The sequence below is a fragment of the Lycorma delicatula genome, chromosome 1 (assembly GCF_047948215.1).
Source record: "Lycorma delicatula isolate Av1 chromosome 1, ASM4794821v1, whole genome shotgun sequence".
Taxonomy (NCBI): domain Eukaryota; kingdom Metazoa; phylum Arthropoda; class Insecta; order Hemiptera; family Fulgoridae; genus Lycorma; species Lycorma delicatula.
This window is the reverse complement of record NC_134455.1, coordinates 96588417-96614680: the sequence shown is the minus strand read 5'-3', so window position 1 is coordinate 96614680 and position 26264 is coordinate 96588417. Positions and strand designations below refer to the sequence as shown.

The 26264-nt window shown below is 31.9% G+C and overlaps 1 protein-coding gene across 1 annotated transcript in view; it reads left to right on the top strand.

Moving 5' to 3' along the window:
- The window catches only part of LOC142317575 (uncharacterized), a 98774-nt gene that overhangs the window by 45879 nt on the left and 26631 nt on the right, over positions 1-26264 (top strand). The window contains exons 2-3 of the mRNA XM_075354133.1: positions 10070-10192; positions 11753-11866. Coding sequence (XP_075210248.1) covers positions 10070-10192; positions 11753-11866 — 237 coding nt within the window. The remainder of the gene's footprint in view (positions 1-10069; positions 10193-11752; positions 11867-26264) is intronic.

The window sequence follows — 26264 nt, the reverse complement described above, 5'->3', positions numbered from 1 at the left end:
CTGAATTTTTGCCAATTAGTAAAATAATTGTGACCTACAGATACGAGTACTATCGACCTACAATCGTTTCTACCGAATTGAAAAAACAAACTACTTTCTTCTTTAAAAAATGTTCATTTAAAAGCTACGTTGATTAAAATAACGAAACTGATTTGCTAGATATAAATGCTGAAATTATATTCTTTACTCTTTGAGTTTCCCATGAAATCTGGAACGAGGATAGACTAGACAGATCCATTAAGAATAACTGTGAAACGCTTTTTATTAACTCAAATTGAATGTAGAGTAATCGGGTGATGGCATTATTTTGACTATTAACAATATGCTTTTAGTAAAATGTTTTTTTTTAATATCAGATAAGTTTTTCTTTTCTACAATAAACCGAAAATTGAAAACCATAAAAAATATTAAACTCTTTATCACACCTCACTAGTAAATAAAGTAAATAAGTAATTGTCATTAAATAAACTATTATTTCTTATCAAACAGATAAGTGAACTCACTAAACAGCAATAACCCGAAAAATTTATACAGTTATTAAATTCCCAAAAAAGGAATCCATTATAATTTATTGATTTGCTCCAGTCTGCTCCAGTTTTTCTTATGGCTGTGATGCGTGTAAACTATTTTAAGTACAAAATATAATATTAGGAAATGATTTTTTTTGAACAAAAATTATGTTGATATGGACGTGGTGGAAGTCGGACTTGTTTCTGCCAGCTTGTTACTAGTGTTCTGATATACGTTTCTCCTGTTTGTAACTACTGTTCTATGTTTCGTTACTGTTATTTAATTTGTTTTGTTTAATATTCCGTTGTACTTAGTGGAATAATCTTAATTTACGTTTATTCTCGCGTTGTTGAGAAAGTTACCGTAGTAACATTCTCCTACGTACCTAACCTACGAGTAAACGTAGGTTAAGGTTCAGATTTATATTTTTTTTTGTTAAATTTAAATATTTTGTTGTTATTTGGGTTTATTTGCCCTTACATATTGTTTTTGGAGTGAATTCACAAATTTTGGTGACTTTATATTAATTTTACGTGAGAAACTGTTTATTTTATACTTCGTATGTAACAGCTGCTGGGAGTTATTTACATTTTCAATTTTGATAATTTTGTTGTGTCGGATATAACTTTTGCTTTGTCAACGGAACTTTCACTTTTAAGAAAAATTTTTATACGATGTCCGCAATAGAATTTTCGGTGTGGCGAGGACATGGTACGGCCTCTGAGAGTGACGAGGAACCTGAGAGGAGAGCTGGTTCCCGCAGGTTGTCGAGTAAAGGCAGCGAAAGATCAGGACGGGTGAAAGATGCGAAAAAATTCATCGATGGATGTTCCTTCTTTTTCTTCCAAAGGAAATTTACGGAGCATTCGACGCGGGGTCGTTATTTCAGAGACTAGATCTCATGATTCGCCGGAGGACGGTGGATGTGAGTACGATTATGAAGGGGAATTTCCACCTTCGCCAAGGGCGGCACGTGGAGACTCTCATATGTGCACGGCTGAGAGACAATTGCAAGAGAAGTGGAAGCGGAGGTTGAGCTCTTCTCCTAATGAAGAGGACTTGAAGAAGTTGCGATCGGCTGACCGGGGCTAGAGGTCGCCACCGGAGGTTGCAGGAGTTGAAGCGCCCGACCATTCTAGCCAGGGTTGGCTAGAATGGAGTTTAGTGATCGGGAGACTTGTTCAGTCGAGGAGGATGAGTAGGAGGCTCACACTTTTTGGGCTGTAGTGGAGGACATATTTAACGATTTTAGAACTTTAAAGTCATTATTACGTCATAATCCTAACACGAAGTTAGAAATCATTGATAATGAAATTTCCTTCCTGACCGGGATGTTCCCACTAGCCGGGACCTCCATTACCCCTCGGGAGATAGCTGAAGCCGAATCACAGATGGTAAAGCCCAGCAAAACGGCGGTTGCGAAGAATAGATATTGAAGAAGTTAGAAGAAGGTGTTACGCATGAAGAAATCTCCGTAAGGTGGGTAGATGATCTTTTCTTCTGTGTAGATATTAAAACGGGTATCCCGGACCTGGGACCGGATCACAAGGCGATAATGGTTCTAGACGTAAAACAAGACAAGAAAAGCCTGTTTGACAGGAGAGTATGTGATGGTGTCCCACGATTAGATAATATGTTTAATGAGGGAAAGTTGGTCCCAGGCAGTGTTCTAAGAGATGCTTCGGAAATTGAGATTCTACTTGGAGGAGCAAAAGAGGGTGTCAGTGTGGGTGAAACTTTTGTGATCATCATCAATTAGGACATGGAAGATGCCCAGGTTAATAATCATATTCTGGATAGAATTTTGAAGATAGAGTTTAGTCAAAAACCCTAAACCCTGTGGGCATAATATTGAATAGGACAGGGCAGAAGGTTAAGCGGCTATAAGAATTCTTGGCCAGGAGAGATGGCAAGAGAAGATCGCGCCATATAGCCAAGGAGTAGAAGGTCGCGATTTGAACTGCGAAGCCAGTAAAGAATAAATTCTGAGAGCAGTAAGAAATGCTGTTCCACTGGAAGAACAGCAGAGGTTATGATTACCTCCCTTATACCGACCTTCGGACAGTCACAAAATGCGACTGTCACGCTACCTAGAAGAGGAGCTAACCACTTAGTAGTCGTAGAAAGAATCCGCATAGGATGGCACTCTTATCGGGTGCTACTAAGAGAGGATGACTCCAGGTGTTTCGTTGTTGGCGAGCGGGACACCGGCCTTCGACTTGCATCGGCCCCGACGGGCCAAATTTGTGCTTTTCGTATGGGAGGCCTGGAGGCAGGAGAGAGCAGTGTGTTGAAGTACTATACTGTGCATTATGTGATATGGAGGGCCACTAACCTAGGATACTTGCCGAACAAGTCCCACCACAAAATGAAATATCTCCTGTTTAATGCTAGCAGGTCCAGAGACACCATGGACGCTTGTTGGGCGAAGTGCCAGAGAGTGGATCTTATCCTTGTCTCAGAACCCAACGTAGTGGTGGTCAGGGGACCACCTAGTGGTCAGGGGATGGCTAGTGGATCAGGCTTCAGGAGCTGCGATCGGTCTATAGAGTGGAGGTATTCTTGTGCTTTATAGTAGTGCCAGAACAACCATAGTTTTGACTGACCTTGACGGTCTGATTGTTATTTGTTGCTATCACTCGCGAAACTCTGAAATGAAAGAATTCATCGAATTCCTGCATTGTTTAACTGATGATATCACGAGACGCAGAGGCAGGCATTGCTTATTGTGCGGGACTTTATAATGCGAAGTCTCTCGAGTTCACGGGCACGAAAACCATCAACAGAGTATTACAAGTAAGCGAACGGGTCACTATGCTCGGGCTGATTTGTATTTACGGGCCGGGAGATATACGTTCGTGATGGGAATAACAAGGTCGGTCTTAGATATAATTTTTATCAGTGAGGAACAAATGAATCAATATCATAGCTGGAGAATTCTAGAGGAGGATTCCATGTCAAATTACTTACTAATCCGATTTGACTCGGCATTAAGAAACAGAATTGATCACCCAGTGTGCCCAGCCACCTCTCACGTGGGCTGTAACAGATTGGCTCAACGAATCCTCTAATAATTAGTAGGGGTAGTTTCCCCAGAAGAGCTGGAGAGGGCGGTGTCAGAAGAATGTCGGCCCTCCAGGTTCACTTACGAAAGACCTCATCGTAAACAGGTATATTGGTGGAGCCAAGACATCGAGTGGTTTCATCAATAGTCTTGAGCACAAGGAGGGCCTACCAGAGAGGCAGAGCTAGAGACCCGGAGGTCATGAACTACTTACGCAGTGAATTTCGAGCGGCCAGAGCAGCCCACAAATATGGGATCAAACATGCAAAAAGAAGATGTTGGCGAGAACTCTGACCAAATAGATATAGACCCCTTGGGCCGAGGCTGTCAGATAGCCACAAGGAAGTTTGGCCGTGTACTGCTAGTGCTAACGGAGGAAAAGGTATGAGCCCTCTTCACAATTGGAGAAGTTCTGCCGAGGGAATATGTAACAGTTGATATTGTAACATCATTTGGATTCAGGAGCTCATCCGGGCTGGTAGGCGGATGAAGCTTCACAAGAGCTCCGGCCCGGATGGGATACCAGTGGAGGATGTTCGTATTTTAGTAGAAGAAGCGCGGACTCGGAAAAACTCAGAGGAGATCCTCCGTTTGGTTAATAATTTAACGAAACTGTACGAGTGAATGATAGAGGTCAAGCTTCGGAAAGAAATCATTGGAAACGGAGACTTTCACGTGAAACAATTCTGTTTCCGACAAAGGCGGTCGACGGTTAATGCGGTCGATCAAGTGATGAAGATAGTGTACCAAGCAGCTGGAGGTACCTGAAGAACGAGACACATTCCTGTAATTGTGCTCCTAGATGTCCGCAATGCCTTTAACTCCCTTAATTGAAGCTCTATCTTCCGGGCATTGAGGGAGTGGGACGTTAGTGGATACTTGAGAAGAGTAATTGAGGACTCCTCAATGAGTGGAGGTGTTTATATAGGCTTGGGTCAACGGAATTGTGATTTCAAACAACGTGCGGGGTGCCTAAAGCTCTGTTTTGGGGTCCCTATTGTGGAACATCGTCTATGACGGGTTCTTCGTTTTCGTTATCTGGCAGGAGTGGTTGTAGTGGATTACGCGGATGACCTGGGCTTGGTAGTGGTAGATAAAACTGAGGAGGTGACTCGGACGGTGAACGCTGCTACTGCCATGGTCACTAAATGGATGGAGGTACCCAGGTTCCGGCTGTCGCATGAGAAGTCATTGATTGTCCTTATGGCAGAGAGAAAACGGCTGGGGCCTGTCACGGTAACAATTGATAGGGTAGCTGGCCAATCCCGAGGGACTGCCAAGTATCTCAGGATATGGTTAGATAGTAAACGGTCACTTACGAATTCATGTATGGAAGACATGTGAGAAGGCTGGAACCTCATTAAACAGATGTTAAATGTTGGAGGACCTCGAACGGAAAAGAGGAGGCTCTATACCTAGGTGGCCAACTCGGATTTGCTTTATGGTGGATCAGTTTGAGCAAGAATAGTGTTGGTTGACCTTAATAAAAGGTTCTTCGAAAGTGTTGAGCGTCGGTTGGCCCTAAGGGTAGCATCAGCATACACCTCGGTGTCTACAGAGGCGGTGCCGGTGATTACAGGCATGCCGTCAATGCAACAGTTAATAAAGGCTAGTACCATGAGTTATCAGGTGAAGCTTAAGAAGGAGATAAGAGCGGCTGTTGCCAGAGACTGCAGGCCAGGTGGGATGCGTCCACTACGGGCAGGTGGACGCAATCCGGGAAGGATTTTGGTGAGCTGGGATTCTGGTTTACCCAGTTCCTGACCGCTCCTCTCTACATGGAAGGAGAAGAGCGGAGAATTCTCTGTGCCCATACTGCCAGAAACTTGACGCTCCTGAATATGTCATTTTCCAGTGATGGAAGTGGGAGGAGGAACGTCGCCGTTGCGTTGCAGTCACGGACATCATGTTGAAAAGCCACTACCACTTTGAAACAGTCGCAGGATTCGTGACAAGTCCTCAGACTGAGGTGGAAGAACATGTCCGGAGGATCGGAAGGTGAAAGACAGCTCTCTGAGGAGCCGCCGTTCGTCTGCGTTTGAGTTGATGGGCGATGGTGATAAAGCACGGAGATTCTGGATCCCTCTGGCCCAAAGGCATCTCCCGGGGACGTGCAATGCTTAATTGTGAACCCGACCCCGGGAGGGGAGAATTGGTGAGATATGAGGTTTGGTTGGTAGGGCGCAGTCACATATAATGTCTTTTAATAATAGGAACCTGTTAGCGAGTCCGACACTCCGCCCATAATGGGGTTCCTCAGACTTATCGTAAACAAAACAAAAAAAGAAACAAAAACAAAAGGAAGTATTTCATTTTTCCTTAAACATGTATTAATAGCGAAATTTGAAATAAAAACCCCTGAAGAATAGATTACAGCCTAAAATATATACATATTTACCTGAAATGAATATTAAAACTAGTTTATTATTTACTATTAGTAAATGAACTGTAGTTATTTACTATTCATAGTTATAGTAATACTAGACTTAGACAATAAACTATAGTTTATTGTCTTAGACAATAAACTATATGACTTAGACAATAAACTATAGTTTATTGTCTAAGTAATAAACGTAATAACTATAAAAGAAACCAATATTTTGGTAATCAATCTTCTTTTACAAAATTAATAAAATCCATAAATTTGTATGAATAAATAAAATAATTTGAAAAACCAAGCTTTTAATTAAATTAACGAAAGCAAAAATAAGAAAGTCAAATTTGTTGAATTATTTTATGTCAATACATTTTATTAATAAAAAAATATTCACTTAAATTTACATTTGTGCAGATCAATGAAATAGTGATATTCGCTTGTAGATGAATTATTGTAATTATTTATGTGTTTCACTTCTACAGCAAAATGAAGTTTAGGTCCAGAATAATTTACAAGGGATGGTTTTGATATATCTACTATTTTGTCGAAGCTTTAATGCAATTCCCGTTATACAATATGAAGCTAAACTTAACAGTTGATGCCATTGTTGGAAATTTACAAGCGCGCTGCGACTATATCAACAACAAACATGATTATCTCTGTGTACATAAATTATTTTTCTAATGATATAATTATTACACAACATATACTTTTATTGTACATTTGATGTAGTTTATATTTTTAATAATATAAATTAATTAAATATTAGTTTTTGATTCATAATGTATTTTCAGTTAAAATCGTTTATCAAAAAAGTTATTTTTTTACATTATTGTACCTAATTCATTTAAAAGCTGATATTGTGATACAGTTAGTAATATGATTAAGGTTTAATTACACAGAAAATAAGATTACAGTGATATTTTATTTTTAAATTAACTTAAATACAGATAGACTTGAAACAAAAAATGATACTAATCCTAAGAAATTTAGATTAAAATTATAATAAAATTTAGATCATTTGAAACCAACAATTCTCCACGAAATAAAAATTTAAGTTTTGCAAAGAACTATCATTTATAGAGAAAGATAGATACTTTTGATGGTATAAAGGGGTTCCTGGTTCATATGAAAAAAGAAATTATATATATATATCTTTTTACTGTAGTCATTGTTACAGCTTCATTATTTTCAAAATGTAGGCTACAGTAGAATTTTATATGTGCTTTTTAAAATATTTTTACTGGGGTAGAAACCTTTTGCAATTCCAATCTATAGTTGCTAGTGCACAAGAACTACGTAAAGTTTTTGTATGAAATGCCTCTCACAGATGATAGTTCAGTGTTCTACAATAAGTCTTTGTCAATTACGTTTTAAACATTAATGGAATAAACTACTATATTTCAATTAAGTTATTTAAATTTATATGTTTCTTCACTAAAATTACAAAATTATATAAAATAATTTGGTAAAATCCCGGAATTTTATTGTGAAAAAATGATACGGATCTTTTTAAAACATTACTTAAACTAGGTAATAATAGCAGATATTGTTAGATTAGGTAAATAATAAAATTACAAAAGAGGGAAGTATTATTTACTTTAGAGAAGTGTCATATTTCATTTCTCCTACAAAATACTTTTTAAAATTATATGAAAGAGCAATAAATTTTCATCGAAACTTTTGATATTAGATAAAAAAACTTTATAGAAATTTAAAATTTGTTCTTACTTCATTGTAAATATATTTGTTATGAAGGACTAAAATTGCTAAAGAACTATTAGATGATTTAGATTTTTATTTATGCCAGTCGAGCCTAGGTCCATTTTTTCTCCCTTCAACATCTGGAAAATGAGTTCTTAGTATTTTACTTACTTTACTTTCCGTGTCCGAGAATAAAATACACCATCATATTTTCCCCTTTCAGTATTCTGCACCTCTGATCGCCTTGTCATTTGGTACCATAGTTTCTCATGTGTGCAAGTTTTTCTCATATTTGGGCGCAAGAACAGACGTTCCATTGTCTGGATCTAACCGTTATCAACTATCATTTTCTGCACATCCCTACCTAACCATATTATTTCAACTTCTTTCCACTCTCGTCCTAAGTCGATTCAGCGCCCACCAATTAATGGCAGCTGATAATCTCTAGTTAGCTCCTCTTTGGGTACGAAACCCACTCCATCTGGTAATATCTCCTTCTAAAACTCTTCACGCGGGGTCTCAATTGGAACCTTCAGAAGCGCTGTTCTTTGGATGAAGCTACGTATTTCTAGATCTAAGCCGATGATTGTAATTAAGTACAATATATCTTACAGGGCTAAATCGACATTACTAGCGTGTGCAGATGTCTTCCAGAAAACTAATACTACTTTGTACTATTGTTACAATATTAAAATTACTTTAAAAAAAATTTAAGAATTACTTATTACATAATGTTACAATTACTATTTCATCACTAATTAATGTTATATTAACAACTGCACAAATAACATACTACTACAGATTTTACAATACTGTATTTTATTTATGAAATACTATTTCTACTTTGATGCTATTAAAAAAAAGTATATAATGCATTAAAATATATGGACTATGTTTATCAATGGCGGTATGAGTAACATAAATATATTAAAAATAAATTAAATATTTATCTTTAAAACCATCTAATTAACCTCATAATTTAATATAATGGTTTTCTATTCTGATGTACAAAATTTAATTCAGTACATACTAAGAAATATTATTACTTCTAATTATTAACATTATTAACTAACTACTGACATATCTGATGTGTTGTTCGTAGTAACTTCAAGTGTTATTCTAGAGTATGTATTATATATATATATATATATATAAAGAATAAAAAGTTAATGAACTGCGAATATTAATATAATAAATATTTGCATATAAGTACAAAAAACTCTTAAAATATAAAATAAAGTATAAATTTGACTACTTTAATTTGAAAAACCAAAGATATAAACTTATTTATTTATTTTTGATTAAAGCAAGTATTTTATTGATTTTCAGTTTTTTGTGCAGTCCAAAATCTATCTACCATTCATGTTAGAAAAAGATACCCTCATAAAGCAGGTCGATGTTAAAATTACGATGTAATGTTTCTTTAGAAAGACGTTTTCCTTTTCATACACTATTTCATCTTCAAAGAAACTATGATTTCTTTTCTTTGAAGGCTATAATTTAATACCAATTATGATTTTTTATTTTAAATTGTTTTTTTACTGTTTGTAAAAGAAATAATTACTTTAATATTACAAGAACATGTTCTTAAAATTTATTGTAAGGAATTAAAAAATCCACTCTTCATCTCACATTAATCTTTTTAGGTTTATTTAAAATGTACCCCTAAACATTTTTTAAACTATTACTTATTAATTATAGAAATTTTATTTGAAATATTGTTACAATAGATATATTTTAATAAAAGTTATATAACTTAATTTAGTCGAATTATGTTGGTTTTAAGTAGACATGGTTTAATTCTAAGACGTAAGTAATTTTCCAGGAAACATAACATTTTTTAATTCGAAAAAAAAAGTATGAACAAAATAACTACATGATGAACAAACGATTAAGCAGTTTCCAGTACATTAAGGTACGTTGTTAGGTTGTTTCCACTTTTATTATTCTTGTAAAAAAAAAATTCTTTAAACATGTATTTAAAGGCAAGTCTTTTATATTTTATTGAAAAAGTAGTATTAGAATAAAAGAAATTTACCTGCAATTTTATGTCGTGTTGGTGCTAACGTATTGAGTAAACAAGTAGTATAAAATGTGTTTTCCCATTTAGCCTAAACAGGTTATTTTAAAATTCGCATAACAGTGCTTCGCATAAAAGTTATTTATAAAGTGATTTTCGTTTTTTAATAGAAATTTACTAAATGAATGTAAATTGAAAATAATGTAGAAAATGATTTTAATTAGAATTTTTTTAGGGTATAAATATATTTTAGTTGAAATTTTATTTTTTTGGATCTAATTTTATCCACTGTTCCCTCCGTTTGTGTTTGTATAGTAGTTTTTACATTTCTATTTTATAATGATGTTATTTTAATTGATTGCTTAGTTATTTATTCATTTTTTTTTTGTTTTAGGGAAAAGCTTCACACTGACGATCATTGTAAATTCTTGTCCACCCCAGGTTGCAACTTATTCAAAAGCTATCAAAGTCACCGTTGATGGTCCACGAGAACCACGTTCAAAAACAAGTATGTGTCATTTTATTCTAACTTTATGTTTCTATTTTTGTTTCGTATTATTAATTTTTTAATTTTACTTTCTTAGCTAATAAACAAACGTGAAAAAATTTTGCCGCTTGTAAAGGTAAAACAGAAAGCTGAATTAAAAAACAAAAAAAAAACTCTTATGAAAGATTAATAATGTTTGTATACTGTTAAAAAAAGTGGTTGAAATTTTCATACTATTTTACTATCTAGATACATATTGTATATGGTATAATATATTATTTTCGATAAAAGTCAATTACATATATATATATATGAATGTGTATGTAGGATATGTGTTTCCTTTAAGAAATTCCTACAAATTACGTCTATACATTTCACTAGTCCGATTTAAAAGGAAATATAATATTTAGTAACTCATTTCAATAATAATCTACAAACATAGATGGAAGCAGTAACAGCTTTTATAAGTATATCATCAAAATATTTTTATTCATTAAAAAATAAATATTTTAAGATATTCTTTCTTTGTATAAAACCAAATTCATACGGTTAAATAAATACATTTTTATAATTTCTACTACAATATTTAAACATTTAAAAAATATTTACTGTATTATTTTTAATAAAAGATATATGTTTACATATTTTAAATACAGTTGTAAAATTTGTATTTAAAATTTAATTTATCATGTGATTATACTATCAATTCATCATTAATGTTATTATATAATTATTATTATTGTAATTATTATAACTGAGAATCAGCTTTCAGAACTAAAATAAGTTTATACTTATCATTTCTGTTTCTTTCCAGTTTGTTTTCTTTATTTATTTAGTTTATAACAACCTAGTGGAAATCTAAAATATTAAACTGAAATTTTACTTTAAATTATTAAAAAAAATATATATATTTTTTCAGATCTTATGTATCTATAAATTAAGTTAATGAAAACATTACATTAATTTATTTAAGTGTATATAATGTTGTGCAACTTCATTAAGCACTAAGGACTCTGTTGTACCCAGTCCAAGGATGAAACTTTAATTAAGATATATTCTAATAATTATATATTTATAATAATAATCTATCTTCTTAGAAGAAGGGGAAAAAAAGTACTTTATAATTATTTTAATTATAAAACTAAACGTTTCACCTTTAAAATGGATAAAATTGGTATATATATATATTTTAAATACAGTAGGCATATAAGATATGAAAAAGTGTAATTTTCTGGTTCTACAGAATTTGTGCTGTGTAAAATCCGTAACACCATCGCTTGAGAATCGTAACGACTATATTTTGACGTCTTATACTTAATTTGAACAGTAAGGGAAAATATTGCCGTTACAATACTACCTGGATACAATACTAGAAAGAACGTTAAAGAAGGTTGTCACTTAGGAAACTGATAAGGCAGGTTTCAATTAAAATAAAAAAATATACATATATACATAAATTTCTTTAAATGATCTGCGTAATTTTATAGAAAAGTAATGAGTGGTAAGTGTGATTTATTTGTAGTCATATATCGTTAAAATAAAGTAATGTGATAACCTGTATTTTATTATTTATTATTGACCCATTATTACTATTTTCAGGGCATCAACAGTTTCATCCTTTTCATTTCGGTCCAAGGCCTTTCCCATTCGGTAATCCACTGGATCCTCAGAGGATTGGAGAAGGCTTACCTTTTAAACTCTCAGGTAAACGTTTTACGTATTCATAAATAAGCAAACATTTATTTATATATGTCTGATTATATGATTAATTAGTAAAATACACAAAGTGACGAAAATATTTAGACTATTCTATAATAATGGATGTTACATAATTTAAAATAAAACTAGGAGAGAATACTCTACTACTTCATGAAAGAAAATGGATCGAAAATTAAAATAACAAATATACATAAAATTAAGATATTTTAACACGTTTACTTCATAAAAGGTTCTTCGTAATCCCCCGTCAATTGTACATACAGTATTTAATACTGTTCTTCTATAAATCTGATTTTTATGTACAACACGCGCTTTTTAAACGACATTAGGTTATAAATATTTGTTTTATGTACTTGATTTAATAGATGTTAAATACAATCTTCTGTTACGCCTCTCTGAAAATACTTTTGACAGATTTTTATTTTTATTTTTATGGCATTTCACTTTTAAGGTAATATGCTTTTCCGTTTTAATGACAAAATAATAAACTAACATCAAAATTGTCATCATATTTTTGTTTGAAAATCACCGCATTCAACCGTTTTAAGTAATATATTCCCTTAACAATATTTATAAATTTCAACCTATTTGAACCGATTTGAAGTATTTTTGTTTTTGTTGAAGAGCAGTTTTGTGCATAGAATTTATAACTGCATATACTTTTAAACAGTGTATTAATATTTAAAATCATATAGACACTGGTCTCGCTACTTAAACAATTTTGTACTACAATAATGAAGACATCTTACAAACTCGGGGAAAAAATCCTATGAATAAAACATAAACCGGATTATTGCCGTACCACTCTCAATTATTAAAGGTTTTTCCAAATAAATTAGTTTTAATGAGTTTGGACTATCATACGTATTTGTAGGGGGTTTGAAAATCTTCTCAAGAAAATTTGTATAAATTATATAATCTGTCATATTTTGAATAAGATCATTCTTATCTACTTTCTGAACGAGATGATTCTTGTAGGTAAATAAAGTAAATTTTATACACCTATATGTAATTAATCTAATAAACTATCATTATATCCCTCTATGCGAACTTTCTATATGGTATCTACTAACTTTTAACGCGTTTCGGAACTCTGCTCCAACCTCAGAAATTGCCTCACTGGAGGTCATCACATCAAGATAAAATGAAATACGAAAACATAAACAAACACAGACACAACAAAAACAAACACACTCAAAGTCATAACACAAACAACACGTAAAACTTCGCACAAAAGCGACGTGCACACACCTTCTTCCATTTAGAGCTGTCCATTGTGTGTATTTGTTTTTTCGATTTTAATTTTATCTTGATTTAATGACAACCTCCAGTGAGTGATTTTTTGAAGGTAGAACAGAGCTCCGAAACGCGTTAAAAGTAAGAAGATACCATACAGAAAGGTCAAATAGACGGATATAATTATAATTTATTAAATTAATTATTATTCGGGCTTTAGATACATTATGATGAATTTTAAACTAAAATATGTAATTTTTTTTTAACCTTCGGGTCCACCGTTAGGTATTGCTTTAGAGGATGAGATGAATGATTTGTAGCGTGTGAAAATGCCATGCCGTAATATGTAATTAGTTCAGAAAAAACAATTGCTCCGGGTAATGAGTCGTCTGCCATAATTATTACGGGTTCTTAGAAAGATTACAGCAGATTTTAAAGTATTATTTATAAAGTGAAAATAATTTGAACCAATTTATCACTCTGCTATACTTTTAATCTAGAAAAATTGAACTTTAAAATTAACCCCGATTTTATAACGAACGTATTCTTAATTAAACTGTGTTATTCCAGATAATTTCTAATTCCAGAATTTACATTTGTAATCTTACCGCGTTAACCTTTAAAACACCCCCAAGGCAACGGTCCTCACCGTTAAGTAAAATACAGTCACCTCGGAGTGTCTTGGCAGCAATTTCTGCCCACTCTAGCTAGCCCTCTTCTGGAGCTTTCCCACCGGGGTCTTCCCGACTTCACTACAACACACCGACTTCCTCTTCCAGATAGCCGATATGCCCTTCCGCTGAGGAGCTACCCGTCTCGTCACTACTCTAGCAGTTTCAGATGTGCGTTTCGCACATCCTTCACTTCGAGACCCACTCATACTTTGAGGGTTCTTTATGCTATCATCGGGTAGTCCCGACTTCCCTCCTATCGTGTTTATTTACCTAACCTAAAAGTTCTTAATCTACCTAAGGTATATTCCTGGCAGATAATAACACTTTCCTTGCGTATTGAAACATAATATAATTAAAAATATGTGTAATTTATCAGAGCGAGACTAATTATTGGTCTTATTCTCAATCGTTTATAACATCACTTTGCTCGACCATTGTATTCATATTTTTTAATTTTGTTGTGACATGTTTTGTCAACAATAAAAAAATTGAGAGGTCATCTTATTTACCATGTAAGTTTCCAATTTTTCTTAATTTTCTAATTTGTTTTATTTTTAACTATGTTACAAAGTCTCATGTTTTCTGTTTTTTAAGTGTGTTATTTAAACTGGATATTTAGTATTTTCAAGTAAACGCTGTATATTGTGAACTGTAGTTCAGAATTTTTGGAATTTATTTAGTCTGATTATAGAGATTTCCGGGTTAATAACGTAGTCTGTGTAATTTAGCAGGATATCATCACTGACCAGCAGCAGAACAGTTTATGGTCCGTACAGTATATTGGGTAGCAGTGCCAAGTGGCTGTATCTATGGCAACAGTATAAAGCCGCTTATCTGTAAAGCCGCTTATCTTTGGCCGATCAGACTCACGCAACGCTATGCACCAAACTATTGAATATTAAAATGACACACCTGAATGATGTAGATATTTGTTGCGAGAAATTATTACAAAATAGCTTACTTGTTATCATAATAAAACTCAAACTGTAAAAAACTACCTTTTTACTATGAATACATTTCAATCGATTATACAAAACTATATTTTTTAGATTTAAGAAATTACGTACAACTATAGAAAAAAGATGTTTTTATGAGTTGTAGAAGAATTCAGATTTAAAAATTTAACTCAAAAAAATTCTGTATAAAGTAAAAAGCCAAATGTAAAATTAAATGTAAAAAACAAAGAACAAACAACTTACAGACCACTGATTTAGCCCCTATTTTAAAAAAAATAACTTGAAAAATATTATTTTCAAGGTTTTTTAAAGAAAGTTTTTATTCTTTAATAAAAACATAGAAATTTATGTTAAAATATTTATTTAAAATTTTATTTTTATTTATATTTAAAAATATAAATAGGCGTATAAGTTCTACTGCATAAAAAAAAAAAAAATGTTGTTAAAAAAAATGAAAGCTGTAACCAATCTCGGATTCATGCTTTAACCATTAATCATGCAATAAAATTTAGTAAAAAAAAACTCCAAAAAATACGCGTAATATTAAAAAAAAAAAAAAAAAATAAATAATAATAATAATAAAAGATCGGCCTACGAAAATATTTTTATCGTAACCAGCAGAAATATCTTCTCTCGTTGTTTTGAATATACAACGTGACTTCTGCTGCTAAATATAGATATCCAAGAAGATTGATAACATTACGTAGGTACATTACAAATCCGTTTAGGTAATTATACTATTATTTTTTCAGATCTGGCATTAAATATCGGATTCAAAACTGGCTAATCAATGAGATAGTTTAGTATTTAATTTAATTGATTAAGTAGGTTTTGTATCTTTTCGAAAAAATAAAAAATAGTTGTGTTAAACAGTTGAAAAAATTGAGATTACTTTAAGCTGAAAAGGAGTGAACTTTCTTCTTTCAGAAGAAAAATGATCGTATTTTAAACAAAACAATGTAGTTGTTTAAAATAAATGCCTGGTCAAATCAATGCAGTTGGTATTTAAATCCATATAAATTATTGCAGCTAAAATTCATGTATCTAATCTCTCCTGTCAGTAAAAACGGGAACCAATACAGTTTGATTCAGCTGATATCTAATCTGATCCGCTGATTATTTGCTATTTATAATCGTTTAAATTATGGTATAAATTAGTTATTATTACTCTAAGAGAATTATAATATTTAAATTTATACTTACGTGTTTAAAAAATATACACGACGTACTTTAAACTATCGACCAAAATCTTTGTTCTATTTCAGCCTTCTTAGCTAATTACTAAAACAAAAATATTTAAATTTTGAAATAGTGAGTTAATTAGAAAGTAAAATATTGTTGTACTACTTTTAACCGTATCTGATGAGTGCTATCCGTCTTGTGTAAATGTTGGAACCTAAGACAAAAGTGTCTCCGACAAATACCTGTTTTAATGGAATCATTCCGACGAGAAGGGCGTGTCTATGTTGGCTTAACCGACACGGGGAAGGGCGGTGGATGCCATTAAAGGCCTAACTTTGTTGTCACAGTCAATTCTCTTCAAAACAAACAAGCCAAGGAGCTTAGCACTGTTTTATATGCAATAAAAACACACTTCTGCTTTCTTGTATTACTGGAAAACAAACTGCTTGGAAACGACTACTGTCTTGACTTTCTTCCAGCCGGTCGGATGACTTTAAGTTTTTTAAACATCTATTCGCGTTCTTCTCCATAAATTTTTTTAATAGTGGATATTTCGTTAAAAAGATTTAATAAGAAATTAGTTGTAACATTGTCTTTCTTTATCAAAAAGACGTTTAAAACACTAAAAGCAAATTTAAAATATAAATAAAACTTAAAGAAGTTTTAAAAAGTTCTTATAAACGTTATAAAACTTAAAGAATGTAAAAAAAAAAATATAATGTTAAACTTAAAGGTTATATATTTCTGTTCTAAACTTTTAGAAGAAAAATTTCCACTTAGAAAAATTAAATTTTTTATATTACAAAATTCATAGATTCATCTATATAATGAATTTACGGATAAATTATGAGAGTAAGTTGATAGCAGAACAAGGAACACTTCCTCACCAATTTCAGCTGTGTAATTTGTTATAAAAATATATTGGTTGGGTAACTTTTATTATATTTCACACTAGACAATTTTTTTTTTGACCAATCTAAAGGTTTTACATTCTTTTGTAAGCTTTAATTCGGGATGTGGAATCTTAATTATTATTATTATTATAATTATTATGTGGAATCTTATAATTTGAATTGAATTCCATTTTGGTTGGTTGCTACTATTCATATGATTGCATGTTGTAGTAATATTTTGATTTTTTTTAATATAATTATTTTTTTTTGTACTTACTTGAGGCTTTATTATCCTTTTCGTCGATTAATAATCAAATATAAATATAAATAATTAGATTAATAATAATAATCGATTTAGTAGTGAAAGTTCGGGCGGCCATGTGGAAATTGCGAAGAGGCCTAGGTATTTGGGATGCGGTTTCGTGCCGAGCCTGTACCGGAGCGGAACGGTGATCTCAATGCACCGGTTCTAAATTTCGACAGTTGCCCATCTCCCGCCTGCGGAGGAGGCTTTACAGCCTCGCGATGGAAGCATGGCAGCAAGAATGCCACGCCACGACTAAGGGAAGGTCTTGTATAGATTTATACAAGATCTGGGGGGATGGTATGCCTCTCCATCGTTTTTAAGGTCAACGGGAGCCCGAGTGCTCTCCAACCATGTAAAAACCAATATTTGTTTCGGTTCCACCAGCTTGCAGCTGATGAACTGTACGTCTGCGGGGAGGTCCAGTTGAACGAACACATGATGTTCGACTGCCCAACTCTTTTGGGGGGGGGGGGGGCAGAACTCAGGCCAACCTGGAACTTAGAGGTCAAGGGAAAAATTGGCCACTCATAAGCGGCGAGTCAGTGTGGCAAGAGCCGAATTGTCGGACCGTGTGGGAGTTCCTTGATGGGGTTGCTTTGTTCAACCGACATCAGTAGTTTACCTACGGGAAAAGATTCCTACCGCGCTGCTGTAGGAAGCTAACCGAGAGATATGGCTGGCTACCAGCCAGATTAAGCCTCCAAGCGCTTTAATGGTGGACATGTACTTATTGGAATTCAGCGACCTAGGCGTGGCAGCGAATTGCTGTCTTTGACGAGATAAATTAATTATTGATAGTCATATACTCGTATATTTTAGTAGTTGACGGGGTGCGCCTATCCATCCATCTTAGTGATATATGACAAGTGGGCAGTGGGACACGCAAGCGAGTGGTGTATTCCACGCTTATTCTGCTCACGCTTTTAGGTTAGCTCTTCCTGGAGCCAACCTAAAAGCGTGAGCTAAAAGCGTAGAGCTAGTTAGGACACTGGTCGCTAAACTGTTTCGTGGCTTAGTAGCCGTTTGTGGCATACACATTCGGTCTTATGCTTTAGGGCGACCGAATGGAGTGATGGCAGGAGAAATGCCAAGCAAACCAATATCCTTTTCGTCAATAGCTGTTTTTTTTTTGTGTTCTTTCTCTCTGTGTATATATATTTCATTAATTTTTTTATAGTTTTTATATGAATATTTCTATTTTTTGTTGTTTACTTATTGGTTCTTTTACATTTTGATTATTTGAGGATGATTTTTTTTATCTCAATAATTATAACCGAATAGTAGTTGAACCATAAAAAAGAAAAAAAATATTCAAAAATTTATTATAAAATATTTTTCAACTGTTTATTGTATTCATAAAGTACCTAAAGTAGTACCTTGTTGAAACCGTGTTTTTTAACCACCGGTCTGTCTACTACTACACAACAGAATATATCCTGCATAATACGTTAATAAATAAACATATCTCATTTCTGGTATATAAAACTGTTATCTTAAAACTTACGAGATATCATTTTAAAATATTTTTCAGATGTCACAGACTTAAAAGAACGAATTTCTTAATTTTAAACACTGAAGTATAGTTGCTTAAAATTTTTGTATCATGTTAAAAAATAGTATATTGTGCAACTACCCTACAATGATAGCAATTAATGCACGAATGCGTAGTAAGTTACGACATAAGCCTCGGCCAGTGTCGTAAACTTCATAAGAGTTCATTAAGGCTATTGTAGAGAGCTGCTTACCGTATTTTTTCTTCGGCTGAGAAAATATTGGGTTTATTGATTTAAATAAATTATATACATTTTTACGGATTATTTTTTTAATTTTTCGAAAAATATATTTACATTGCTGTGGCAATAGGTTATTAGTTATAAGTTCTGTCTTTTATTTAACGATCGGTGTTAAAAGACATTTCTTCCTTAGAATCTGACATGATTAAAAAAAGGATGTAATATAGAAGGTAGTATAGTAATAATATACTATAGTATATATAATAGTATAGTAATAATATGGTAATATATAATATAAAATGATGTAATATAGCAATATAGAAATTTAGTTACCCATTTGTGTACTTTCTAATTAACCTTTGCTTGTTAACTACTAAATCGGATTAAAATAAAAGTAAAAAAAAAAATGTTGATATATTAAACAATGCTCGCTTCAGACTAGTCAGTTGTTGAAAAAAGTAAGCTTTTGATCGGTTGAACATCTGTATCATGATGAAAACCTGTCTCACAATGACCCTCATTGTGACACAGGTTCCAGCTGCGTAATTCAAACGCTGATTTCTACCGCTATATTATTGTACAAATACTGCCGTAGAAAAAGCACAATAAGATATTTATAAACAAAAAAATTATTTGGTCAGGGTACTTTTATGAATTCATTGCTACACCTTATTTTTATGCAAATACTATTAATATATATGAGGTTGATTGTATTCAAGCATTAGGAAAGTTTTCAGATTATTTTCGAACAAATTTTTGTATTCTTGTTATTATTTCTGAGAAATAAATTTAAACCACAACTAATTTAATCTCAGATTAATAACAAATTCCACTTCTTTTATTTTGTAAGAATCATGTTGTTTAGTTCAACTGGTATTCATTAAGTAATGGAATTTGAAACTTTACCAGCCCCTAACTTCTTTATGTATTATTGTGTTAGAAGAAAGGAAATAAATATAAGATACTTCCCCGTTTCTGTTATAATAGTGATGATCAACAAACTCCCCTAGCTTGTAGCCTACACTTCTCTAACCATCAATTCATCCGTTGTACCCTAATGTAAACAAAACAACAACAATTCTTTACTCTCATCGTTTATACAAAAGTTCGCTGACCCTTCTACTGGAATAAAACAGATATTTTTAATCGCAACATGACAATGCTAAGAAGTACAGTTTTAATAAAGGAGTTAAACTGAATTATAAATAAAGTTATTCTGTAATTATCTTGTAACTTATCCTTTTTTTTTAATATGTCTGCAATCAATATTTTAATGAATAATCAAAATACAAATTAAAAGTGTTTCTGTCAGTGCAGATATTACATTTTAAGTCATATTAGCAGACCTTTTCTCTTGGATAAACCTGACTACTTTTTGTAAAGTTTAAATAGTCACTTTTCTAAAAGTCCATAGAATTTTAGTGTTTTTTTTTATTTTTATTGTGATGTAAAATAGTTTTACTCATATTTTTATTAAGCAATATGAAATTATACAAAATTATTTTTAAAAAATGTATTTTTCGTGTTATTAAAATTGTTATATTTCAAAGTTAACTTCTCAAAATCTGTTTATTTTTGTGGAACGTTAATGCATTACTACAGTTTATAATATTTAGCTTTCTCACACACCTTTAGCAACTTCAGGAAATTTCACAAAATTACTAACCAAAAATATCATGTTTTCCTGTTTGAACTGGTTTACACACTACTGGGAAGGTCTTTATATTGATTTAAAGTCGAGTTCCTATTAGAATAAATAATTGAAAAAAATCCAAATCTCCCTAAAATAACTTTACTACAAATGGATGCAGAGGTTTTGACAGATTTGTTCCTTATACAATCAGGGGTATCTAAAGGAAGCGTTCTCGGAGCCATCTTGTTTACGGCTGACTAGCCAATTACGGCAGGTACCACAGTTGTAACGTTTGCTGACGATACTGCAATTCTTGCTGTTCACGAAAATCCGACTACTGCGTCTCGTTTTATTCAAGATTATATCAATCTCTTCGAATCGTAGCTTACATATTGGAAAATAAAAATAAACGAAACAAAGTCAAAGCACGTCACGTTCACCCTTCGTAAGGAACACTGTCCTCCTGTTTTTATCTTCAATGTTCCGTTTCCGGGATCTCAAGACTGAAAATATTTGGGTTTTCATCTTGACCGTCGACTTACTTGAGCGAAATATATAACATCTAAGCGGAAACAGTTGGATCTGAAGTTTAAAAACATGTACTGGCTGATAGGACATAGATCTCGGCTTTCAGCAGAAAGTAAATTACTGATTTATAAATCCGTGTACAAGCCTGTTTGGAGTTACGGGGTTGAATTGTGGGATACGGCATGCAATTACAGTATTAACGTAATTAAACGCTACCAGATAAAAACACTGCTACATGTACACTGGTACTTAAGTAATAGCCTCGTGTATAAATATCTTAAGTTGCGAACCGTTCGGCAGGAAATCTATCTGGTCCGCCTACGGTATCAAAATAGTTTGGATCAGTACCCGAATTATTTGGCGGTTAATTTGTTAGATAAAACAATCAGTGATTTTTCAAGGTTGCTGAGGAGCAATATTCTTGGATTGCCTTATCGTTTCAATTAGGACTTTATGGCCTGGCCGTTCGGAGTGCTATTCTATTTCATTATTCCCACAAGCCGCTGGGTCTGTGGCTACTTAATATGTTCAAATTAATCTTATTTACTTATTGTTCAATTATCTTGCTGAACAGATTGTAAAGTTGCTGTGTCGTTATAATAAAAGAAAAAAAAAATGGGTGCATACACTTACGCACGTTCAGAAGTATTCTGTAATTTTTTTTAAATTAAACTTTTTCAATAAAGTTGTATTTTTGACGATATTATTCTCCTTCTCTTAACAATTTTAATTGTAAATCGACTGCAGTCAATTTGAGAGAACTTTCCCCTGGATACTTTAATTTATTTTGGTAAATAATCATATAATTACGTTTAGCTTTAATTTTTTATTGATTTTAATTGATTTCAATGCACATTAGAGAGAATCTGCTTCAATTTTTCGTTATTTTCACAAACTAAATTTTCCTCGGCGTACGAGAGTTAATCAGGTGATTTCTATGATTACCAATATTAACAAGTATTATGTGTAAATGGTCGGTAAAAAAAACAAAAAAAAAACAGTTAATATTTTTTCATGTTTTAGTAATTTTTTGCCATCAAATTACATTTTTTGCTTTGTTATTGTTTTTATTTAAATAATGCTGTAAATTATAGTGAAGTTGAAAACAGATGAAGGGTAACTATTGACTGTGATATGCTTTACTATTGCTATGCTATTTGTCTTTCTTAAAAAAAAAAAGTAGTACAATGTAGAATCGATTAATATGACCGTATTCCCGTTTAGTTGACAATACCTAAAAGCTTTCTTTGATTCCCCTAAAACTTTTCATTCGATATTACTTCATCAATATCTCAATATCTGTTTTCAATTAGAGTTTGTTTAATATACTGTGTTTTACACACAGTCTTAGCCTACGTATAACAATAATTGTAAGAGAGAAAGTTAAGAGTGGAAATGGAAAGAAAATACAAGAGAAATAATATAAAGAAAAGCTCCTATTGGTTCAATCGAAAAAAGTTGGATATTAATAGCCAGCTAAATTGTAATGAAATGCCTTTTCCGAGTTTTTTTATACGATTAAATTTTTTTTTTGAGCATTTGTTGAATTCTTGCAATGCACTAAATGGTATTCATTTAGTTGTTTCTGGTATTTATTATTATAGTGATTTTTCTATTATTGTGTAGATAAAAACTAGGAACTTTACTGAAAATGTTAAAAGCTGGAATATTAGCAATATGATCAACCAAAACGTACTATTTTTACTTTTATTTTTTTATTGAAATTTTTATTAAAATTATTTTGATATAACATTTATAATTTTAGAAAAAAGCGAATAATTAATTTTATTTTTGTGAATAAAAATTAAATTAATGCTTTTTAATGACGATGGATTTATATAATTATATTTAATTCGTAACAGGTTTATTTTTAAAAGAATATTTATAAAATAAATTTTTATTGAAATTAAGTTCATTAAATTAATTAACTGGTGGTTGGTCATTCGATTGGTAGTGCACTCTGGTCAATGATATAAGATTGTGTTGTTTCATTAAATTTCCGTCAGATAGTGCGCGCTGTTCACTGACCACCTTACATGTACCAACCCTTTACTGAATTTTAGCACGCTTCATAATGTAAAATTACATGAACTGCAGCATTATTTTTTCTTAAATTATTAATAAAAATAAATTTGAATATTAGAAAATTATAATAATTTAAGTAAAAATGTTAAATTATTTAATTTTTATAATTAAAAATAAACAACTAATAAACTGAATTTTTTAATTGATTAAAAAACTTTTAATTACATAGTTTTAAAATATTCTATTATTTGATAGTTTTTTGAAGTTTTAATGAGTTTATTATTTAGTAACTATAAAAACTAAAGCCTTTAAATTTTAATTAGGTAGTATCTGATTTATAATGTTTCGTACTTAATCCCTATTAGGCTTAATGTTATTTCTTATGCGGTACAAAACTATCATATAACATTCGTACGCAAAAGCTCTGAAAAAATCGACCAATTTACAATTTATAAATTTTAAAATGAATTAAATTTGATTAAAAATAATTATAGACAGGAAACATAAACAAACTTATAAAAATATTTTATAAAATCATTTGTGGCATACTTAATGGTTTCCAAATAAAATATATTTATTTTTTGTACCAACATAGTCGATTAGAATCACCTGTGTAAGGTGAATTTGATCAGGAAGCTGGTGAATGTATAACATTTACTTTTTTTTTAAATTGATAACACCTAAATATAATTTATGAGTAACGTAAATATTTACAGTAAAACCATTAAACTGCTGTAGAACCATTAATAAGAAAAAAAAATTAAAACATTTTTAAATTCAAAGAACGATTGAATTGCGATATATCACACATTTAAAAAAAAAATATGTTTTTAATGAAGTATTTAATAAAATTTGACGATATGCTAGAGCAAAAATTAAATTACATTAAAAAGAATAATATATATAGTTAATCATGGTTAAGTTCTTTCTACTAAATGGTAAAATCTATTTTTAAATAGTAAAACAACCTGTTATATGAACTAGATAAATCCTCATTGCTAATCAGAAATTATATTAGTATTTAGTATTAGTAATGTAATAATAAAATTTGCATTTACTAGAAGATAACCTAATTTAATATTTGAAAGAAGCAGCTAAAATTAGAAATTAATCATTGAACCGAATTTTGACCTATTCTTAACAAAACTTAATAAAAAAAATAAATAAAGGAATAAAAAATAAATACCTTCAGAAGTTTATAAAAGGTTAACACAAACATAAATATTTTATTAATTTTTAATTTTACAATTCAAATATTTAATTTTGTAAATTGTAATGAATACTAATGCGCAGGTTTCTTCTTCTAGTTAAATGCATTATTTTTTGAAACCCTCTTTTGCCAGTTCCTTTGAATTTGATCCAGTCACCTTTTTTTTAGACTTTAAATTTTCTCATTGTATGATGTAAAATAAAAAAAAGTAGTTTTTGGTTATTTGTAGCATTCCAATGTTCTTACCGTATTAAATTTTTTTGAACTGCTCATAATTTCGTATAAATCTTAGATTATCGGGTGTCAGGATTAGTAGCTTCTTATTTACTTTTACAATCCATCTTTTACTGCTCAGAATTTCTTTTTTACTGCTGTCTCTTTTGGACTTTCTAGTTACCTGGAACTTTTAAACCCGCTTTTCTGATATAAGTAGAATGCATTTGAAACAATCATTGAGATTTTGTGAAATTATTAAATTTGTGACGTGCGGCTGTTACATTTTCGGTCATTATTGGATCTTACAAGATTACTGTGTGATTGTTAAAAGGTGAGTTGTAAAACTAACTCACCAGGTTGGTCTAGTGGTGAACGCGTCTTCTCATATTAGCTGATTTGGAAGTCGAGAGTTCCAGCGTTCAAGTCCTAGTAAAGGCACTTATTTTTGTACGGTTTTAAATACTAGATCGTGGATACCGGTGTTCTTTGCTGGTTGGATTTCAATTAACCACATATTTCAGAAATGGTCGACCTGAGACTGTACGAGACTACACTTCACTTACACTCATACATAACATCTTCTGAAGCAATAACCGACGATAATTCCCGGAGGCTAAACAGGAAAAAGATAGGAAGAGTTGCAAAACTGAGAAGATAGTTGGAAATATCTGCCGAGGCATCTGCATAGGTGACATCCTAACATAGGCAAAACAGATAACTGTGATGTATTATCAGGTTAGAGGATCTGAAAGACGACCTCCGGTAAAGCCCCTTAGAGTTATGACCAGAGGGGTTAGTTTTACGACCGGGATCGTCAAAAGGCGGGTGTCTTCTCCTAAGGGGGTCAGGGTGATTGAAAGGAAAAATATTAAGATTAAAAGGAAAAACGAATCTAAAATGGGGTTAAAGAAACCCCATTATAGATTATGGTATATGCGTCAGTTTTAATCCAGGCAACTGACGATTTTCGGTATGTTAGCTTGCGCATATTTTCAGTGAAAATAATAAAATTGTTATTTTAAAGCGAGCAACTCAGTGGATTGAGTTGACAATACTCAAGAGTATTGTCGGTAGGCTGAAGCATGTAGGAGATGTAACTAGGTATATTTTGTCACCACAACTTTAATACGGTTAGGAAATCCATCTTTATATTCCTTATGAACCTCTGCACTATGACATTACATTGTAGAAAGGAAACTTTCTACATATGTTTCCCATATGACTTGCTCGAAGTATCGTTTTTTAGTTAGTTTGTCATAAAGGGTAACTACCAAAGTAATACGGGAATATCCGCTTTCATAGGCACTCTAGAATTGGCAAGAAACTCTTTTCAATGAGCATAACTTAAGTTCAAAATACCAGATGCCAGTTCGATTGTTTCTCTCTTACTAGTCAGGTTAAAACGTTCGTTTTAAGATGTTAGGATGTATTAATCTACTTCAACGTAATAACTAACGTTGAAATCTTAATGAGATCCTAACTATCCGGCTTTATATATTATAAATTTTGTATTTAATAATTATATTCGGTATGACATTTCACTGCAAATCGTATTAAAGTTTTCTTCTTATAGAAAGGTAAAAAAAAATATGAAAATTAAACGTCTTTAAATCTCTAATTAAATTTTAATGTTTATCCTATCTTATTGTTTCAACTTTATCCATATTTTCTTATTACCTTATGCTCTAACCATGAAATCGCTCTAGTTTACTTTTATTTAAAAAAAGTTTAATGTTTTTCTTGAATTTATTATTTCACTTCGAACCAGTGAAGTTTTTCTGCATTTAGAG